Genomic DNA, 21,699 nt, shown 5'->3' on the forward strand with positions numbered 1-21,699 from the left:
TCACTGGCTTGAGCATGGGATCATAGACATGACCCCATGGTCACTGGCTTGAACCCTTATTTAACTGTCACAATCATTCTCTAAAGTAGGCATTATTAATCTCATTTCAAAGATACGGAAACTGAGGCTTAGAAAATGAACCAACTTTCCTAAACTTAGTCACATAATTAATAAATGTCAGAGCTGTCATGTGGCCCCAGATCAGTTGAATTCCATACACCAGGCTCTTAACCACTATGCATACTGCCTGAATGCAGAATTTCACATAGGTCCAGAATACCTGCATTCAAATCTGTTCACTTTATTTATAAGCTAAGTGATCTTGGAAAAGTCACTCAATCTCTTTAAGCCTTGGTTTTTTCATCTATAAAAAAGAATATACTGTAACTCTTACCTAATTCACGGAGTTGCTTCAGGGTTTAAAGGAGATAATGTAAGCTAAGGTACTTTGTATGCCAAACACTGCCCTATAAAGATATGTAGCTATTGTTATATGGGATCTTTAGCATCAGTGACAAATCTTAATATTTGTAAGAGCATTCCTGGATTTGAGGTCAAATGAGAGATGTCAATCTTTAACTAGGAAGAAAATTTAATTGGATAAAACATCTTATGGTTAACATGAAAACAACTGGAATAAAAGGTACATTTTTTTCTGAGAGCAGGCAGAGAATCTATCAAATATTACCTGGATCCATGGGCTGTGTGGGCTCCTCCTCTTCAGTCATCATTTTCTCTGGCGGATCAATTTCAGATACACAGAAAGGAACTGAACTTGGGGAATAACAAACAGGTGGCTCAGGAGTCCCTTTAACTGGAGGTAGTGCTGGTGTCATTTGAAGAGAATCTGGGGATTTTGCCTTTAAAACAAAAAGTAAGTAAACTGTTAGATGATGTTATGTATTTAATGTACACATCAACTATCTTGCGATTACTAAAAATATTTAAGGGAGCCTGACCCGTGGTGGTGCAGCAGATAAAGTGTTGCCAGTTCAAAACCCCGGGCTTGCCTAGTCAAGGCACATATGGGAGTTGAAGCTCCCTGTTCCTCCCCCTTCTCTCTCTCTCCCCCCTCGCTAAAATGAATAAATAAATAAAAATTTTAAAAAAGTAAAAATATTTAAGGGAGACTTCAGAGTTGGTCAATGTCCCACACCATTCACTTTTTATAATCCTTAGGGGCTCAAAAATGTTTTGTTCTGTTGTCTCTTTATCTAAGTTGCTCTAAATTGTCAATTTTGATGCCTGTTTTTCACATAATGGGGAAAAGTACATGTATGTTTTCTCTGCCTCCCTTGGGAAACAAAAAAATTCATGATATAAAAAAACAACTGCAAAATACTTATGGGATATTAAATCAATTTTTCCATAGATACGTTTTTTTCATAATAAAAAGTTAAACTTAGGTAATGGTGCAGTAGACAGTGTTGGCCTGGGATGCTAAGGACCCAGGTTCAAAACAACTATGTAACCAGCTTGAGCATGTGCTCACCAGCTTGAGTGTGGGGTTGCTGGCTTGAGTGTGTGATCATAGACATGACCCCATGGTCGCTAGCTCAAGCCCAAAGTTCACTGGCTTGAAGCCCAAGGTTGCTGGCTTGAGCCCAAGGTTGCTGGCTTGAACAAGGGGTCCCTCACTCTGCTGGAGCCCCTGGGTCAATGCATATTATGAGAAAGCAATCAATGAACAACTAAGGTGCTGCACTAAGAGTTGATGCTTCTCATCTGTCTACTTCACTGTCTGTCCCTGTCTGTTCCTCTCTCTCTCACTAAAAAAAAAAGTCAAACTTAACCTTTTACTTCAAAAGAAATATGTTTTGCAACTTAAACTAATTTTTTTAAAAAAGAAATAACTTTTAAAAATGATTTGGCATTCTATTTTTTAAAATATTAGTCTCTTTAAAATAATTTTAAAGCACGGAAAAGACTGTAAATTTAATTGAGAAAAAAAATTCCTTCTCTCAAACTGAAGTCCTTATTTCTTTGTTTTCCAGGTTTCATTGTTTACAATGTATAACCTTCTACTGAAATAGAACTAAAAGATAAAAGCAAAGCAAGTCAATCCACATAAAGTTGAAAAACCAACTCAGCATTCAATCTAAGTTGTTAAAATAGTAATAATCTACAAACCAATGTTATTTTCTAATTTGTATGTTTAACAGCTTAACTCTTAGTTCCCTTTAAAAGTTTGTAAGGCCTCAGCTCTAATAATTTTATTTAGTAAATGTATCTTGCAAGACTCTTCTTTGATTTAAAAAGAAAATATCTTTTTTTCTTCCAGTTTGCTTTGTAGTGCTAGACAATACTATTATATGGAACATTCCAGTGTTTTTCAACTGTCGGTCCATGGACCGGAGCCACTTCACCAGAAATTTTGTGCCGGTCAGCAAAAGGGTTACCACCCTGATGTTGTATGAAGATTATAGACCCAATGATCTTAGTCTAATTCGCTTATGCTCAGGGTAATTTCTGCCTTAGCAGTCCCTGAAAGAATTCTCCTATTTTCACCAGTCCCTAAATGGGAAAAGGTTGAAAACTACTGGAATAGGCCACTCTGTACCCTCTCTCTTCGACGTACACGAGCTGATAAAGTTCTATGAAGTACACTTCCTGAGGTCAGGTCGCTGCTAGACAGAGAAGATGCTGGAGGTATGCAAGAATCACCAATTTTCTCTAATTCAGTTTTTTCTGTAACATGTTGTGGAGTGGCAAAAACTATCGTGTGACATCCACCACAGGCAACCTGCAGCATAAATCCACAGATAAATTAATTGACACTGTTTTCAAAGACAAATAAGTTTTTAACAGTTTTCAGCTGCAAAATATTTACTTAGTGGTAGAGACTTTGATTCTATCTAATCTATTTATCTATCTATAGACAAAAACACATACTATATATACATACATACACACACATGCAAACATATAAATTATAATAAACAGTTGACCCTTGAACAACACAGGTTTGAACTACACAGTACCACTTATATGTTGATTTTTAAAATATAGACAGTCAGCCCTCTATGTCCCTGGGTGTCATATCCATGGATCCAACCAACCATGGATAGAAAATAGTAATTTCCAAACCATTGTTACAAATCTGTAGATACAGAGGTGCAACCATATGCACCATATGGTACAACCATATGTACCAATTTATATAAGGTACATAAGCATTGGTAGATTTTGATATATGTGGCAGGTCCTAGAACCAGTCTCCTAAGGATAACGAAAGATGATTGTGGTTAAGTTTTTAGGAAGTCAAAAGTATTACATGAATTTGCTACCTTGTGAGTGAGAACGCCTAACCCCTGCATTGTTCCAGGGTCAACTGTATATTCTTTAAATACTATGATTAAAAATTAGGACAAGTTTAACACATTATTTTAATTTCAATTTGATATATTATAGAGAAAAAAAAACTAAATGCAATGCTACAATTTTCCGGACAAGTTATAAAGTGTTATTTTTATTTATTTTTTTATTTTACTGATTTGAGAAAGAGAGAAAGGAAGGAAGGAATGAGAGAGAGAGAGAGAGAGAGAGAGAGAGAGAGAGAGAGAGACATCAATCTGTTTCTGTATGTGCCCTGACCAGGGATCAAACTGGCAACCTTTGTAACATCAGGATGATGCTCTAACCAACAGAGGTATTTGGCTAGAGCAAAAAATGTTATTTTAGTCTGAGAGTAACATGTTAATTACTTGGAAAAAATTACTCAGAAGAATTCTACTTGGAAAAAGTGATCCAAGAATAAATCAGTCTCTTGGGTTAATTAAATCTCCATGCATTTTTCTTTATATGAACATTTAAAAAAAAGCCCTCCAAGCAAAATGCAAGCATGCACAATGATGGAACAATGAAAAAATAACATTCAAAGAATTTTAATAAATAAGGAATTTTCAATAAGGTGCTTAAAGAAACATTGTGTAGTATTTGCAATACACAGATATTTAGGAACTTTACAAGTGTACATGATGCCATAAGGATAGCATATTCTGAACCTCTCCTTTATAATATTTTCAAAGTTAAAATTTAAATGTTTTTGTATAACACTTTTAAAAATGATCTTCTCTATAAGACTGTAGCTCAGTGAATGAGGGTTTGATTATTTTGCTTATTACTGCGTGCTCTGTATTCTTTATACTCAGTCAGTATCTTGTTCAGAGCAGGGGTTCATTAATAGGGTAACAAATCAAAGAATGGAAATGTTCTATAGTATGGGGCCCTGAATTTTGGAAAATAAATTTCAAGTGATATACCAGTAATCATCAGCAAAGAAACAGAATTTTCAAGTCTATAGTTCTTAACTGGCAAAAGTGTTAGAAACAACAGATACAAAGTACCTGCTGGGAATAACAATGAAACAATACCTTCTTATCCAAATAACATTCAGCCAACAAAACATACTTTCAAAACTCTTCATTAATTATCAGGTTTTCTCATGCTGAATTTTAGAGTCTTAGTAGTATCTAACTCAACAAATATTTATAGATGACTACTGTGAGTAAGGTACTTGGCTAGGTGCTATAGGAGTCACAGAGCTTTCAGACATGGCACAGTCCTGGCTTTCAAGAGACATATGAGAATAAAATAGAAGAGTCAAGATTAGGGCAAAAAGGAAGACATTAAAGGAGGAAAATTAGGAAAGGGATAGATTTTCAAAATTGCATGATGTCTGATATTGTCTTTTAGGAAATGAGTATATCAATTAAATATAACCATGGTATTCTCTCATATAAACATACAAGTAGCTATTTTCTATAAAATACTGAAAGACTCAAAGGAATATAAAAATATAAACAAGGAAATATAATACACTTACCAAATAAACTTTAAATCTCAAAAAAAAAGGGCACAAAGTAGGAATAAACTGATTGGTAAAATTGTCCACTCCAAGTGCTAATTTTCCATATCGACCATCTCCAAAAGTATATATGCGGCCTATATCTTAAATGCAAAAAAGAAAGAATTAGAGAAGTGTTACTAGCATGGATTGATTTGTAAATAGACAAATATATTAACTTACATTGCAACTATAATATTCCCCTCACATTCTACATTGTATTTACTCTGATCCATTGATGTTTCTATACTCTCTGGTCTCTGTGGTCCTGCACATAACATTAGACAACAGATACTCTGAGAATAAATCACTAAGCCTGTGGTGGTTGGTAAAGTTGAGCTAGGTTGTGTGAGGCCTTGTGTGGAACAGCAGCAATTCACCATGAGATCTCCATCTTCTCAAGGGGAAGGAAATTTTTGTATTCTGACCTCCCAACATCTGAATACAACCTACTGTATTTTTCCCTTAGTTTATTGATTAGATCAAAGTTTCTCAACATTGGCACTACTAACACTGGGGCCAGATAATTCTTGATTGTGTGGGTTTGTTCTATGTACTGTAGCATGTATAGCAGCATCCATGGCCTCTATCTACTAAATGCCCATAGAATACCCTGCCTATGAAGTTGTGACAATCAAAAATGTCTCCAGACTTTTCCATGTGTCCCCTTCGGTGAAAAAATCATCACTTGTGAAAATCTACTGGCTTAGATCAATCCAGCTGCCTCTTTTACTAGTTCTGTTCCTGGGATGTACAACACTGTGGATGTAAATGCCATAAACCAACCATGCCAACTAATCCCTATACCAACACTGGGGGTCCCCTCTATAGGTGGGCCCACAGTGATGATAAGTAAACTCATTGTTTCTCTTCAATTAACCCGTTTTGCCCCACTGCTGTAGCAGTTATTCTGAACCTTTACTCTTCAAGCTCTCCTTCATAACCTCCATCTCAAGTAGGGTAAGCACCTCAGAAGCAAAAGTATCAAGAAAGGTACCAGTATGGGTGCAGAGCAGGGGGTTCTCCTACTAGTCTGGTTATTAGGGAAGGATTTCAAATTGGAGTGTAAAGGATAGAGTGTAGTTGCAAGAAGAAGGAAGCAAAGAATCTTCCAAGTAGAGTCAGCAGTACATACAAAGGATCGGAATCAAGAAAAAAGCAGCCTAGTCAAGAAGCTGAAAGGCAAACAACATTCCTGTCGCACAAGGGGAGAGTAGAATGAGATGAGTCTGAAGAGACAAAAAGGAACCACAACACAAGGGATCCTGCTAATTCATCTTCAGAATTTTTGAGCTCTATTCTAATGGCAATAATAAGCTAAATGAATGGTTTTAAGTCAGAAAATAAGATCACATTTGGGAACTTCTAGTTTAAGATGGCAAAGTAATTGCACACTAAGAAAATCCAAGAGAATTGACTAAAAAATGATTAGAAATAATATAATTAAGAAAAGTGGAAAGTTAAAACTTAATGTATAAAAATAGATTCCCTACAAATCAGAAATAACCAGTATTTAGGCTCTAAATTTACACTCTTATAATTCTTACTATTAGGTATTTATTTCCTTTCTTTATATATATATATATATATATTTTTTTTTTTTGCCTTCTTCCTCCTTCCTTTGAGATTGATTTCTTTATCCAAAATGCCTTTTAAGATCTTCCCTTTTAATTTGATTATCTTTAGTAGGAAAACAAACAAACCAGAAATAAAAAAGCAAACAAACTCTGGTCCAAGCTGCTTGACTCTACTTCCAACCACACAGAGCTTTTAAAAAACATGAGCCACTGGCTACAACGGGGAACTGGCAGAAACTTACAGATAACTCACTACATACCTCTCGTTAATCCTGGAGAAAAAAATATTCATAAAACCTGTCCCCTGGGGAGGATTCCCAAGCAAAAAGGCAAACAACATTAATGTTCAATTATTTATGCTACAGCTTCTTTCATTAGGAGGAAAGGTATTGTGAAATTTTAAAAACTAATCTCATTGTATGTTACATGATTTATAAAAAGTGTGTATTTACCATCAATGGCAATTTAGGATCGATGAAAAATGGTAGTAATGGCAGATAAACTGAGATTAAGATCCTGCAATATGGGATACATATATATCAAAAACAATCCAAGGACCATGAACAAATAGTAAATATTTACACTGTATATATATATACAATCATATGTGTGTGTATGTGTGTGTATACACATATGTTCTACTGCATGCTATATTAACAAAAACATGAACATCAATACTTGAAAATGGGCAGGTAAGTCTCTCTGAAAGGTTCTTTGAGGAAGAAGAGACAGTGAATGGTAGGTAGTGCCTTGTATTTGCAGACTCCTAGTTCCCCTAACCAGAAACTGTTAGATGATCTCCAGTGAAGCAGTAGCTTTTTAAAAAAAGGGGGGGGGGGAGACATAGACATACCAATATCTGGATTTTCTAAAATAATATGATTCCTAACTTTTTAAAGCTTTAGTTCACTTTTAGGTAGAAATGTGAGCTGGAAGTAGTGAAATTACAGAACCTTTTGTTCCAAAGCAATTAAAATTGTGGACTATATCAATAACCAACAAGTAACTGAGTCAATGATTTTAAGGGAGGCTCTTTATTGATTCCTACAGTAGAAGCACCTAGTTTCTGAGGTTGATAGTTGGCCCAATGCAGCCTCTCCCTGGATAAAGGAGAAAGTACAGAGCAGAATACCTAGAGAACCCAGTTATTCACTTAGTGGTCTTTGTGGTGGTGCCTTTCTACCACTGTGGAGCAAGTAGGAAAGGGTCACTCCTGAAAATGCCTCCTAGTGGCAAAAGCATCAGAAGAATTGACTCAGTCTGAATGTAGTTCTGTCAGACTGAACAGAGAGAATGTTTTAAAATAAATTCTCCCCCTGACTCCCAGCAAATAGAACTGGGAAATATAGAATCATACAATTGAAACCCATAGAATTTTATTAACCAATTTCACCACAATAAATTTAGTAAAAATTAAAATAGTAGTAACAATAATAATAGGCATGTGGTTTTTTTCTTGTAAGACTTTTCCCTCTGGCCTGAGCAGAGTTAAGAACCTTCAAACTGATACAATTTCAAAAAGATTCCAGCTTTGTGCCACAGTATAATACTATGGTCTTATCTTTAAAACTGCTGACATGTTCTGAGGTTCTAAATCTGGATAATTTATATTAATTTTAAATTGAATTAAAATTTAAAAGGAGTTTACAACTTTATATTTTGGCATAGTAAACAAGAAATTCAATTTTCTCAATTATTAATTATTTTAAGTTAAACACATTAATTCCATATAGTATTTATTTTATAATAAAATATACTCATTTCTATAAATATATACCAGAAATCTGATCTGTACCTGTTATCAAAGCTGTGTGATTTTCTCCACAGGAAATAGAAGTTACTTTTTGGTCCATAACAGTCTCAATAATTTTTGGTTCCGCAATTTCGAAGACAAAAGTACCATGACCCAGCTGACCAAATTGTCCAAGCCCAAAGGTGTACACAGCTTTCTCTGAAAGGGAAGACGCAAATATAAGAAAAGGATTTCAGGAAAGCAGACACTGTCACCATTTTTTCTTTTCTTTCTTTTTTTTTTCTTTCAATCATAATTTTATATACAATGTGACTATATTGTTAGAAGTGTCAAAACTTAAAGTTGTAAATTAATGTAGAGCAGACAGTGTGTTCTGACTTTAAATACATTTTTTTTAATTTAAATAAATTTTTATGTTAATGGGGTGACATTAATAAATCAGGGTACATATATTCAAAGAAAACATGTCTAGGTCATCGTCATTCAATTATGTTGCATACCCATCACCCAAAGTCAGATTGTCCTCCGTCACCTTCTATCTAGTTTTCTTTGTGCCCCTCCCCCTCCCCCTAGCCCTCTCCCTCCTTCCCTCCCGTGTCCTCCATCCCCCCACCCCTGGTAACCACCACACTCTTGTCCATGTCTCTTAGTCTCGTTTTTATGTCCCACCAATGTATGGAATCATGTAGTTCTTGTTTTTTTCTGATTTACTTATTTCACTCCGTATAATGTTATCAAGATCTACTCGGCCATAAGAAATGATGACTTCGGATCATTTACAACAAAATGGTGGGATCTTGATACCATTTTTTCTTGAAAAACTGTGATAGTCAACCTTTCACAATGAAGTTTAACTACCTCTGAAATGCCCATATAAGAATACTTAATAATTAAGCATACATTTCTCAATGATAAAGGAAGAGGATAAAATGACAAGGTACACAATTGTAAAAATTATAGGATAGCACTAATTTCATCTTTTACATAAGACCATAGAAGAAATTGGTAAAGATACATAAGTCAGTAAACTACCTAAAATATCCCTATAATTATCAGTCAGCTCTTTAAAAAGTATCAATTGTCATTAAGCTAATTCCTTTCACTTCTTTAAAATAATGAAGTGTTTCCTATAGGAAGAGTCCTTACTTTAAAATGTAGTTTAATAGAATAGTATATTTTATAAAAGAATTTCATAAGAGATTCTGCATGAGAATTAAAACACAGGAGATAATGCTAGATTTATTTACAGGTAAAGCTCATTTATTATAAAATGCAGCAATAATGAAAGAAGAAATAAAAAAGCTTGCATCTATATTTATATTTTTAAGTGATTACAAAGGACCTTCAATAACTTAGTAAATATATGCTCATATACTCTCTAGAAATGAAAAAGCACAAAAACAGTGCTGAAAGGGTCCTTTTAGACACAAAACTCTCGCTGTCCCCTGTGTTAAGAAGCACAGTGTTTATTACATTAGTCTACTTCTCCAGAGTTCAATACATTGCCTTCCTTCTACAGAGAAGAAAAAGAGCTTTAGATTCAGGCAGGAGCTCAAACCAGCATTATTATTACTAGCTGTGGCAATAAGGACATTACTTAAATTCTCTGATATTATAATACCTTTTTAATAGTTTCTATGAAGATTAAATGAGAAAACATTCAGACAGATTTTAAAACATCACAGGACATTCAGTTGGAAAGAACACTTTTCTAAAAAGTAATTATCTAACCAACTCATCTTCTAAAAATGGAAGATACTGAGGAACCTATAAATACTATTATGCCCTTATATGTTTTTGTCTGATAAGGAAGTTTACTTCATAAATAAGACATATGGATATTAATTCTTAAGGAAAATAAGCTGTATCAAAAATATGAAGCAACAGTGAGGCAATGGCAAAACAAAACCTTATTTTAGTGTAAAAAATAACATCTGTTAGTTTAATTAATAATCACATGGCATATCTTTAGTTCTGAATATTCAGTTTAATAGTAAAATGTTGGATAAATTAAAATAATTGTCTATTTCTAGCTGGACAACAGTTACTCTAAATTTTTTTACCTCTCTGATATTGTCTATAAAATTAGGCTGTTTAGACAGCCTGGATCACGTTACAAAAGTATTATTCCTTACCCTGTTAGGTTCACTTTCAGGTGCGTGAATCATTGACAATAGTTTCCAATTTTTTAAAATGGCCTAAGACTCTTTCATCTAAGAGCATTACATATAACAACTAATATAATTCTTGGCCATATCACTTTTGTAAACTATAGCAATGTAACTCAGTGTTAATAAATAATATTGCATTAGAAAAACATTCTATTAGTTGGCTTCAGATCAAATACTATTTTAATTTCACAGACTATATTATATGACTAGTAACTTTTGCCCTGTAAAGATCTTAAATCTGACCAAACATAATCTTCAGAAATTACATTCTTATTTTTCTTGGGATCTAGATTTCTTTGAGAACTCAGTCTTATAACCAGGTCTTTCTTGACTCCTGTTAACTGCTGGGGATTACATACAAAATAGCATGTATCACTCTGCCTCATTTAGTGTGATTCTAAGTTCCAGTGTGACACTTTCTCAATAGAAGTCCATTGTTTCCCTAGTTCTAAGGAGAAACTCATCAAACCATCACTACAACCAGTAGTTGTATTTTTTCATCTATTATAGTCACATTTAAATATTGTATTTTCAATAAATTCATCAGTAATGAACTAATTTAAATTATCTTTGAAGTATTTTAATAAATGATACCTAAATAAATTTTAAGATGGGAGTTACAGACATAAGGAAAAATCAAGCTGGGAAAGACCCCCATAAAATCATCTAACCCAAGCCCCCTTTAATGAAGGGAATATGGTAATTTCAAACAGATGATTAGCTATTCTTTCCTTAAAGGTCTTAACAAAGTATTCTGTAACTCTTTGGTATTGAATTTAATACTTAGTAAAACTGATGGTCACATACACTCTTCAGGTTCATTTCTTCATCAGAACTAAATATTTTTAATCTTTTTGTGCATGCTGTGCTCCAGAATATATGTTTCTCATCAAGTCTAACTCCTAAAAACGTTCTCACAGATCCATGGAGAAATGTGAAAAACGAACCAGTGAATATTCCATACAGGTAAGTTTATACAATTTAAAGGTGTGCCTTTTATTATAAAATTAAGAGCTTTTTAATTTTTGTTTTGAAAAATCCCTTTATTTTATAAAATAATGGCAAAAATGGATTGTATTTTTTGCAATGTCCATATTAGCCAAATGAAAATCAAAAGTTGGCAACCATATGTTCATCCTCAAATTTTATAATACAAAAACTTAAAATATAAAAACTTTAAGTCTATGAGATCAAAGACAAAGCATGCAAAAATCTGGAGAAAACAAACAATTCTTGGCCACACAGTTTTTTAACTACAAAACGAAGTCCAAAGGAAGCTAAATGTCTGTAATATTATAAGAAAATATCACACTTAAGTACATTTTTTTAAGTATAAACAAAAGTACCACCGATGACCTTGGTGCTCGCTTTACATGAAAATATGTTATAATATATGGTTGAATGACATTATTATTATATGGTCAATATATGTGTCCACTGGAACCTTTAATCACCTAATAAGTTAATTCTTTCTGTAATCTTTGTATAAACTGCATAAAATACATAACAAAGAATAAGGTATATTTCTGCCTACAGAATGAATTTTCTGATAATTTATAAAGACTAATTTCAAAGTTTAATTCCTAAAACAAATATTTTTGAGAATACATGAAAATTCATTTTCTTGGCAAAAATTTTAAAAAATCTTAAAACTCAAAATTATTTCAAAATTTAGAGTGGAAGCCTTGAGAAAATTATTTCTAACTTAGAAAAAGTTTCCATCTGGAAATTGTAATTCTGGTAAACCATAGTTTAATAAGCATGACTGAAACTAGAACAAGAATCCAAGGAAAAGTTATGTAAAAGAAGAAAAGCTAAAGATAAAAAATCACCTTGCAATATTAAGCATATCATTTGAGAATTAGATTAGATATTATTCAGAATTTTCTAGACTACTTCTGACTTTGGGCTACTGAAGATTAATGGTGATTTCAGAGACTGTTCGTTACTTTTTAACCAAAAAAAAAAAAAAAAAAAGCATAATTCACTACTTTAACTACATAACCTCTATATTACTCATCTAAAATAAAAGTAATATTTTTAAATGATATTTATTAAAATTCATTAAATTACATTTATTAAAAGTTTCCATTTTGTTTGTATGATTTCAACTTCAGGAAGTACTAACAATAAAATCGCTGCCAACCAAAAATAAAATAAAATAAATAAAATAAAATAAAATAAAAGTGATGCTGAAGAAATTTAGGAACATCAATTTAGTAAGCATATTAAGTAGTAAATATATCTTAATATATTAACTACAATCCTAAGAAATGATATGTCATACCAAATACAAAAGTGACATTATTATTAAGGTTCTAACTTTCTTTATTAAATTGCCTATAATTTAAAATCTTAATACTTTTTAATAAATTACTATAACAGAACATAAAAACCACAAAGAAATCACCAAGTCATACATGGTGAATGTCACCAGGAAAAGAATTATCAATGACTAGAAAATAGCATGAAAAGGAAGCTTCTCTAAAAGAAAGTATTTCAGAAAAAGTGTACATTTTAGATAAATAAGGAACATATATAGACACATATGTATGGAAAATATATATATATTTCTATATCAATTATGTAGCAAAAACAATTCAACAAGATTCATTTTTTTCTACTTTAGAAATTCTTCCATAAGTCAGAAATATATATTAACTACAGGAATAAAAAGTGAAGATCTTAATAGAAAAAAGATTCAAAGTCAATTTATATGAGCTATCTAAAATAGTCAAAGTTATAGAAGCAGAGACTAGAATAGTGGTTGCCAGGAGCTGGGAGTGGGAAGAAGGGAGCTGCTAATCAACGGATATAAAAGTTTCAGCTATGCAAGGTGATTTGTCATACAACATTGTGCCTATAAATAGTACTATATTGTATAATTAAAACATCACTTAAAAGAGTAAATCAGATAAGTGTTCTTATCACAATAAAAGAAAAAATGTATATATATATTTTTTCATTAGCCACCACAGAAAGCAAGAAACAGAGCAGCAGAGTCCACACATACCTGTGAGAACCACTGTGTGCCCACCACCACATGCTACTTGGATCACTTTCTCGGGAATTCCAGGCACCAGTTGAGGCACTTTGCAATTCATCAGTAGCTGTTTGGGAAGACCTAACTTCCCATACTCAGATTCTCCAAATGTATACAGTTCTCCCTCCACTATTAAAGGAAAAGAATGTTGATCAATGATGACATAAATAGGAACAAGATAACAAGATACTGGTCTTTTTTAGCACATGTTCTCATGTTCAATTAAAAATATAGAAAATGGCAACTTAGTAAATTTGACCTTTCTTGAGATAGTTTTACTATATGGAGAGGAAATAAAGCCAGACTTTCTTTTCCATGATTATTCTAGTCCAAAATCTTCACGAAGAATTCACAACCATCATTACTAAGAAACAACTGGAAATTATTTTAGCTGTTTAACAAAATAGAAAAAAACTATCTTACTTCCACTTCTTTCTAATAAAGCAAAATGACTAGACATTAAGCCCCCATAAGGACATAGATTTTGTTTTGTTCATTAAGGTATTCCAAAAACCTAGTGGAGTGCCCATGCCATTCTAGTACACTAAGAATTTAATGAACAGTTGAATAAATAAATGAATAATTGCTTTTTATAAAATTTGTTTCAGAAAATTAATTTATATGAGAGTAAATATATTGTATGCATCTTAAGATAAGAGATTTTGCTGTTAGATGGTATTTCCTCCAGAAAGTCTCTTATCAAGGAACCCCTGACATTTTTTTTTTAAAGTGCACATTTATTTTTTTTGTTTTTTGTTTTTACAGGGACAGAGAGAGACTCAGAGAGAGGGATAGACAGGGACAGACAGACAGGAACAGAGAGAGATGAGAAGCATCAATCATCAGTTTTTTGTTGCGACACCTTTGTTGTTCATTGATTGCTTTCTCATATGTGCCTTGACCGCAGGCCTTCAGCAGATTGAGTAACTCCTTGCTCGAGCCAGCGACCTTGGGTCCAAACTGGTGAGCTTTTTTGCTCAAGCCAGATGAGCCCGTGCTCAAGCTGGCGACCTCAGGGTCTCGAACCTGGGTCCTTCCGCATCCCAGTCTGACGCTCTATCCACTGTGCCATCACCTGGTCAGGCGGAACCCCTGACATTTAATCAGGGTCAACACCAACACTTCTGACTTACACTTACCACACTATAATATAACTATGAACTTCCTGAAAGTAGGCATTTTATTCATTTCTATGAACTGAACTGAGTTCTATAAAGAAGGAATTTAAAAACCTTTCTAAATATATAATCTAATCTAAAGAATGACACAGAACATATTACCACCAGTGTGAGGAAAGAGGTAACACAGCATGTCTCCAACAGAATCATGATAGCCCACTGACCACTGGGAATATTGCCCTTGACGTGTTCTTTATGTTAGTGATTAATGGTTTTGTTATGTACACTTGGAGCAATGAATTATGCCAGCTTAGATTCTTAGTGTTGCTTTGCACAAACATTAACATTGATGAGGTACACCTGGTTTCACTGTTGAGGGACCTGAGTTTCAGAAGCTGTGGCCAGTTGCTAGCAGAATGTGCCTACATGAGCAGTGCCCCATATAAAAGCCTCAGACCTTGAGACTACAGTAGGCTTCCCTGGGCAGAGATATTCCACACATTTCCCTGAAGTTTGCTGCCAAAGAAAAAGTATGTCCTGTGTGACTTTGGAAGAGGAACATCTAAAAAGCCTACATTGGACCTCTCTAGACTCCACCAATATCTAACTTTTTCTTGTTGCTTTTGTTCTGCATCCCTTGCTATACTAAATCTTAGCCATGAGTGTAACCCGTTATTGAAGTCTGAGTGTTCTTCTAACAAACCATACAATTTAGGGAAGTTGTGAGACATCCAACACACATGGTATGAACTACTTAAAACTTAGTTAGAAATGAGACTAATATTGTATGCCAACTATAATTTAATTTTAAAAAACTTGGTCAAATACTGCAAACATAACTATGCCAATTTTTTCAGTTTTTTAAAATAAAGTACTTAGCAAACACTGACTCAGAAGGGGTACTCAGTAAGTCAGTACCCTTTTTTTCCCATGCCTTTTTGTCTTTCACATGAAATGAGCTACTAAGTCCATAAGAGTTTCTTTCCTCCTCTGTTTGTAAATTTCTGCTGTTCCTTATACCTTAGTATGGGTAAACCTTATGGTATGTGGAGCTTTATCTCTATAAAGCTGTTTTTTAAGGCATGAAAACAATAAAACAAAGATGAAAAGCTCACTTTAACACTTGCTGGTTAAGATGAACAATTCCACTTCTTCACCAACTGGCTAAAGAAGAGTTTAGTTATAAAAGTAATTCTGGAAGTTTTATTAGAACCTAAATATAAGATAGTGCTTTTGCTTGTTCAGATTGTTTTTCTATTTGTTTGCTTTTTTTAATCCTTTCTTTGATTCTTTTTTAAGAACAAAGTGAGCATAGACTACACCAAACACAGGACCCTAAAGTTACTAATAAATTGGTAGGTAGTATTGCCCCAAGAAACAATCAATTGGTCATTCATTCACTTACTCCATAATTTGACAATATTTATTATCAGTTTGTTCAAGAAACAAACTTATACAGTGGTGAACAATATGAACCAAGTTGGATTTTGTCATCTCTTGGTAACAAGCTGCTACCAATTCACTGGTTAAGTCTGAGGAGCATTGGGATGAGTCAATTGGCATTTTTTGAAACTGAAGCTGATGTGCATGGAATAAGGAGTAAATGTATAAAGCAAAAATTTAGAGAGATGTCTAGGAGAAGCCACAAAACTATTTCCTCTAGGTATTTTACTGTTAGAAAAACCATCAATAAGATGAAAGCCATAATCATACTTCTATTATTGATAATGTAGATGTAGGCTATCATAGCATCCAATATTTAAAATACTTTAAGGTAGAAACAGTTGCCAGTGAGCCCAGGAAAGGGAGAATTGAGGATGCTGAGAAAAGTTCCTCCAAAGGAAATCATATCTCATACTGACCTTTTCCACCTAGTCTTTATCCTGTTTCCCACAATGAAAGTCTATGACTCATTTATTAAAACAATAAAAGCAAATTATCAGGACAAGAGTAGAATATGTCAAACTACAGAGGCAAGTGGATACAGAGGAAGGTGGACCACAGGTCATGTTTTTCATGCCAAATGATTGCAAGAAGTTTGAGATACAAAACTTAGAAAGGTTTCTAATATATGTATGCTTTGTTTTCTAATACACCTAATATTCACTAAGAATCTAAAAACTCAGAGAGAGTTTGAAATTATAAACTCTCATTACTGAAATATTATTTTAAAACAAACCAAAGTTATTTCATTACATGGACTACCATGGCATTATTTCTATAGAACTTTAGAATGCTATATCATTTTATTATTAACTAATAACTTATAAATGGGAGATAACACGATGAATCCAAAATGTTCTCTTACTTGTTACAAAAGCTGAATGGTAATAGCCACAAGAGATCCAGGCAATAGGTTTTCCAACAGTCACTTCTTGGGGAACACACACATAAGATATATTATTTAAGCCAATCTGCCCTTCAGAATTGTCTCCCCACATAAAAAGTTTTCCATCCTCTATAAAGAAAACAAGGGGGGGAAGGTTTTAAAAAGTGGCAGGGCTATAAATTTATTATATTTCCAACAGCCCATTTATTTTTAATTTAGAAAAATTATGTCTTGAAAGAAAAGTACTCCTAAAACATTTATACCAGTTAGTTACTTTACAGTTCAATTTCTAGTATAAAATGCTCTATAACAATAAAGGACAGAGAATAACCTAATATACATACCTTTAGTCATGTTCATATTCCTATCTTAATAGCAAAGACAGAATATCTTTTCCTATAATAACCTTTTCTTATTTTAATGTGTCAGAAGAGAAAATGGTTAAATGGCTTCTTCCTTTCAAGCAGACTATTTGCAACTGAACTAAATGACACCACAAAACACACTGGACATCATCTCCTAGGCAAGTCCCAGGTCAAAAGGTCCTGGAAGACCTGGCTCTGAGAACACTGTGGAAATGATGCTTTAAAGAAAGAAAGAAAATAATTATAATAAAATTAATTTATTACCTTAATTAAATTTTTTTTTTTTTAATATGGAACGCTTCACGAATTTGCGTGTTATCCTTGCACAGGGGCCATGCTAATCTTCTCTGTATCGTTCCAATTTTAGTATATGTGCTGCCGAAGCGAGCACTACCTTAATTTTTTTTTTACAATTTACACGTGAAAACATATAATCTAGCTTCAGAGAATCAGGAGATATATAGCATACATAGCATCTCAAATACAAGTTAACTTATGCTCTTTCTGATAAGGGTTTTGATGTCAGGAAAAAATGCTCCTTGCCCTGGCCGGTTGGCTCAGCGGTAGAGCGTCGGCCTGGCGTGCGGGGGACCCGGGTTCGATTCCCGGCCAGGGCACATAGGAGAAGCGCCCATTTGCTTCTCTACCCCCCTCCCCTCCTTCCTCTCTGTCTCTCTCTTCCCCTTCCACAGCCAAGGCTCCATTGGAGCAAAGATGGCCTGGGCGCTGGGGATGGCTCCTTGGCCTCTGCCCCAGGCGCTAGAGTGGCTCTGGTCGCGGCAGAGCGACACCCTGGAGGGGCAGAGCATCGCCCCCTGGTGGGCAGAGCATCCGCCCCTGGTGGGCGTGCCGGGTGGATCCTGGTCGGGCGCATGCGGGAGTCTGTCTGACTGTCTCTCCCCGTTTCCAGCTTCAGAAAAAAAAAATGCTCCTGACATCCAGAGCAACACAAGTTACACAGTTCTCCAGACTGGGACAAAGAAGCACATCAGTGTGCTTCTTCAGTAAAACTAGGTTTTCCCTGGCTCCACAATTTAAAGACTTTTTATAGGGATGAAGAGAGATACCATGACCTTTACAAACTGTATTTTAACAACATATATCCAACAGATTTCTATGATGTTTCTGATAGCAACTTTATTAAAGCTGTATGGTTTTCAGAACATACAATGAAGATAATACTTAAGAATATCATATAAGTAGAACAAAATAGCTAAGAATTAAACAATTACCTTCAAAATGTAACTCTAAATAAGCATAAAATTATAATATGTCATGTATTAAATTTCTATTTTAAATGCCTTCTGAAAACACATCCTCAATGGAAGAAAAGTAAAACTGAACAGCAACACTGTCTTCAATTTACTGAGTTGGTATATCCTAATCTAAAGGAAAGGGATGTGCTCCAGCTTGAAATGGAAAAAAAAAGTCTCACCAGTTAGTGCAGCTGAAATGTTAGCTCCAGCAGAGAGCTGTTTAAGCTGATACTGGGATGTAAAAAACTGGATTAGATGAAAGGTGTTTCTGTCATCAGTGTCACCAAGTCCCAGCTGGCCTTCAGTATTTCCTCCAGCTGCATACACTTTGCTTTCTTCTGCACATAGAAAACATTAGTATATTACAGTTATCATCTTTATTAGACAGGCTAGTATATACCAGATATTTCCTCTATTAACAGTGAACAAAGTTGAAAGCTGACATTACCGTATTATAATTTTGTGCACAGCTTCATTTCATTGTCAAAAATGAAGCAAAACATGCAAGGTTATACATTTTTGTGAGATTTTACACAGTCCCAGTAGCAACTGAAATGCACTGAATATGTGGAATGTATTTTCTTAATCATGCAGCACTTGATTAAATCAGAACAGAAAAGAGGAAAGCAATTTCTAAATTAGTTTACAATCCAAATCAAGCTATTTTAAAAGAGATCTGGTTCATTGATTTTAACTTCCATGCCTATTAAAGCTAAGATATAATAGGTAACAAGTAAAATGAGGTAAATCCAAGAATATAATCAGAAACATGAAAAGTCTATGTTGTATAATGGTTTTGATTTTATAGCTAACTAGAAAGGCAGTATAGTATTGTGTTTAGAGAAAGGACTATAGAGCCATATTTCCTGGATGCAAATTCTAGCTTGCCTCTTATCAGCTATGTGATTTTGGGCAAGATATACTTAACCTCTCCGTTTCTCCTTTTCCTCACCTGTAAAACAGGGATAATAACAGCGCCTACTTCATAGAGCCATTATAAAGTTTAAATTAATTTATATTTATAAATAGTTTAAGCAAGAAGCAGGGATGCAGGAAGGCAGAGAGACAGACTCCCGCATACACCCCAACCGGGATCCACCCAGCAAGCCCACTAGGGGGCAATGTTCTACCCATGTGGGGCTGCTGCTCCATTGCTCAGAACCTAGCCATTTCAGTACCTGAGGCAAGGCCAAGGAGCCATCATCAGTACCCACGGCCAAACTGCTCAAACTATTTGAGCCATGGCTGTGGGACTGGAGGGGAGGAGGAGGGGGAGGGTGAGGAGGAGGGGGAGGGGGAGGGGGAGGGAGAGGGAGAAGAGAGGAGGTGTGGAGAGGCACATGGTTCCTTCTCCTGTGTGCCCTGACAGGAAATAAAACCTGGGACTTCCACACACTGGGCTGACGCTCCACCTGCTAAGCTAACCGGCCACAGACTATAAAATTCTTAGAGCAGCATTTGGCTTATTGGAAACACTATAATTGTTTATTAATTATTTTATTAATTAAGAAGTATACCATGTCTACATAATAAACATTGCCAGTAAACTCTGAAGTAATTATGACTTTTTTGAAACATATATATATATATATATATATATATATTAAAATTAGTGATAGCTGTCATAAAAATGGACATGAAGTTAAAGCCTCACTAAATAATAGGGGAAACTGAGGGCAAAATCAGCCTGAATCAGTAAAAATTAAAAAGGAGATTTTTTTTAAATGAAAACTAATTGAGGTAATAAGACTAGCTTTCAAATGGGAGATACTACAAGGCCATATGGAATTGGACCACACAGTTACACATGGAGCGAACTAGAGTTGCTGAAATGCTTAGCACAGTTCAGAGAACAACATGAGCAAAAAGTTGAATAGTCATCAAAAGATCCATGGAAAAAGTTTAAGACTTATATTGCATCTTAAAAAGAATCTGAGGAAGAGAAAAGACATTTCAGCAAGGAAAATGTCTGAACAGGGCAGAAAGGTAAAGAGGAGTCAAGGCAAGGAGATCAGTCTAAAGACAGAAGCAGTGTGGAGGGGAAAGGAGGTAGGGAGGACTGGTCAATGGTCAGGGCTTGAATGTCTAATAGTTCCAGAAGCATTTGTTGAAAAGACTACCTTTTCTCCATTGAATTACCTTGGTACCTTTGTCAAATATTAGTTGAGCATATAGATGTGAATCAATTTCTGGATTCTATTCTGTTCCATTAATTTCTGCCCATTTTTTGTTAATAGTACACCCTCTTGATTACTATAGCTTTGTTAGTGGGTTCTTGATATTGGGTAGTGCTAGTCCTTTAATTTTGTTCTTTTCAAAATTGTTTGGCCATTCTAGGTCCTTTGCTTTTCCATATAAACTTAAGAATCACCATGCCGATTTCTATACACACAGAGAGCCTATTCGGATTTTGACTGAAATTGTGATGACTCTCATCAATAGGGGTTGATGTGAGGGTGCGTATGGCTCCCACTCATCCTCAAAAAATCAGAAGAGCAAGAACAGGAACAACCAGCCCCTGAGGTGTGTACACATGTAAGAAGATGCTGCCCCTTGACATAATCCAAGGAAACAAGCTTCTTCAGCCATTTAACAAGTATCTGCATATTTTCAAAGGCAAACAAGTATACTAACCATTTACAGTATTAAAAATCCTAATCTTACTGTGTTGCCAAGATATAACCTTCTATTAATTTTACAAAATCACAAATGTACTGGAACGAGACCTCTGTCCTAAAATTGGGCAGGAAGTCATACAGATTGAATATCATACCTGTTAAAACTAGGGTGTGGTTCCGTCCACAGGCAGCAAGTTTCACCTTTTCAGTTTTTAAAGCTAAAAATATGATGATTAAGTTGTGAAATGATTATGAAAATGACAAATAATACAGGTCAAGTGATAAATAAGTGGTAGAATGAAGATTTAAACCCAAGCCTGTGTGACTGCAAAGTCAACATTCTTAATCACTAAACCAAAAGTTTTCAGACTATATGTTCATCAAAATAACCAGGGGAGCCTGAGAAAATTACAAATAACTCAGTTCCACCCCTGGAGACTTTTGAGGCAGTAGGTCAGAGCTAAGGTTTATACTTCTATATATTTTTTAAAGCTTCACAGGTAAGTAATATGTGCTGAGATCTGCTCTATTCTGTTATGTTGTCTCCATACCAATTTGATATTTTACGCAATCTGCCATCATCATCAATCTCACCTTCTACCTCACTCAATGAAACACTGTAA

At 34.5% G+C, this 21,699-nt stretch overlaps 1 protein-coding gene and 1 non-coding gene across 8 annotated transcripts in view; both read right to left on the reverse strand.

Moving 5' to 3' along the window:
* The window catches only part of RPGR (retinitis pigmentosa GTPase regulator), a 50,766-nt gene that overhangs the window by 23,519 nt on the left and 5,548 nt on the right, over positions 1–21,699 (reverse strand). For 6 of the 7 annotated variants that reach the window (XM_066356981.1, XM_066356980.1, XM_066356979.1 and 3 more), the window contains 8 exons: positions 21,232–21,294; positions 18,638–18,796; positions 16,817–16,966; positions 13,361–13,519; positions 8,219–8,374; positions 4,826–4,950; positions 2,561–2,743; positions 689–860 (listed from right to left, as the gene is read on the reverse strand). In XM_066356981.1, coding sequence (XP_066213078.1) covers positions 689–860; positions 2,561–2,743; positions 4,826–4,950; positions 8,219–8,374; positions 13,361–13,519; positions 16,817–16,966; positions 18,638–18,796; positions 21,232–21,294 — 1,167 coding nt within the window. The remainder of the gene's footprint in view (positions 1–688; positions 861–2,560; positions 2,744–4,825; positions 4,951–8,218; positions 8,375–13,360; positions 13,520–16,816; positions 16,967–18,637; positions 18,797–21,231; positions 21,295–21,699) is intronic. The other variant, XM_066356977.1, reaches the window with a different exon arrangement.
* Positions 17,487–17,593, reverse strand: LOC136386583 (U6 spliceosomal RNA). Its single transcript, XR_010747953.1, has one exon. It is a non-coding gene; the product is annotated as a U6 spliceosomal RNA (small nuclear RNA).

This window comes from Saccopteryx leptura, chromosome X (assembly GCF_036850995.1).
Source record: "Saccopteryx leptura isolate mSacLep1 chromosome X, mSacLep1_pri_phased_curated, whole genome shotgun sequence".
Classification (NCBI taxonomy): domain Eukaryota; kingdom Metazoa; phylum Chordata; class Mammalia; order Chiroptera; family Emballonuridae; genus Saccopteryx; species Saccopteryx leptura.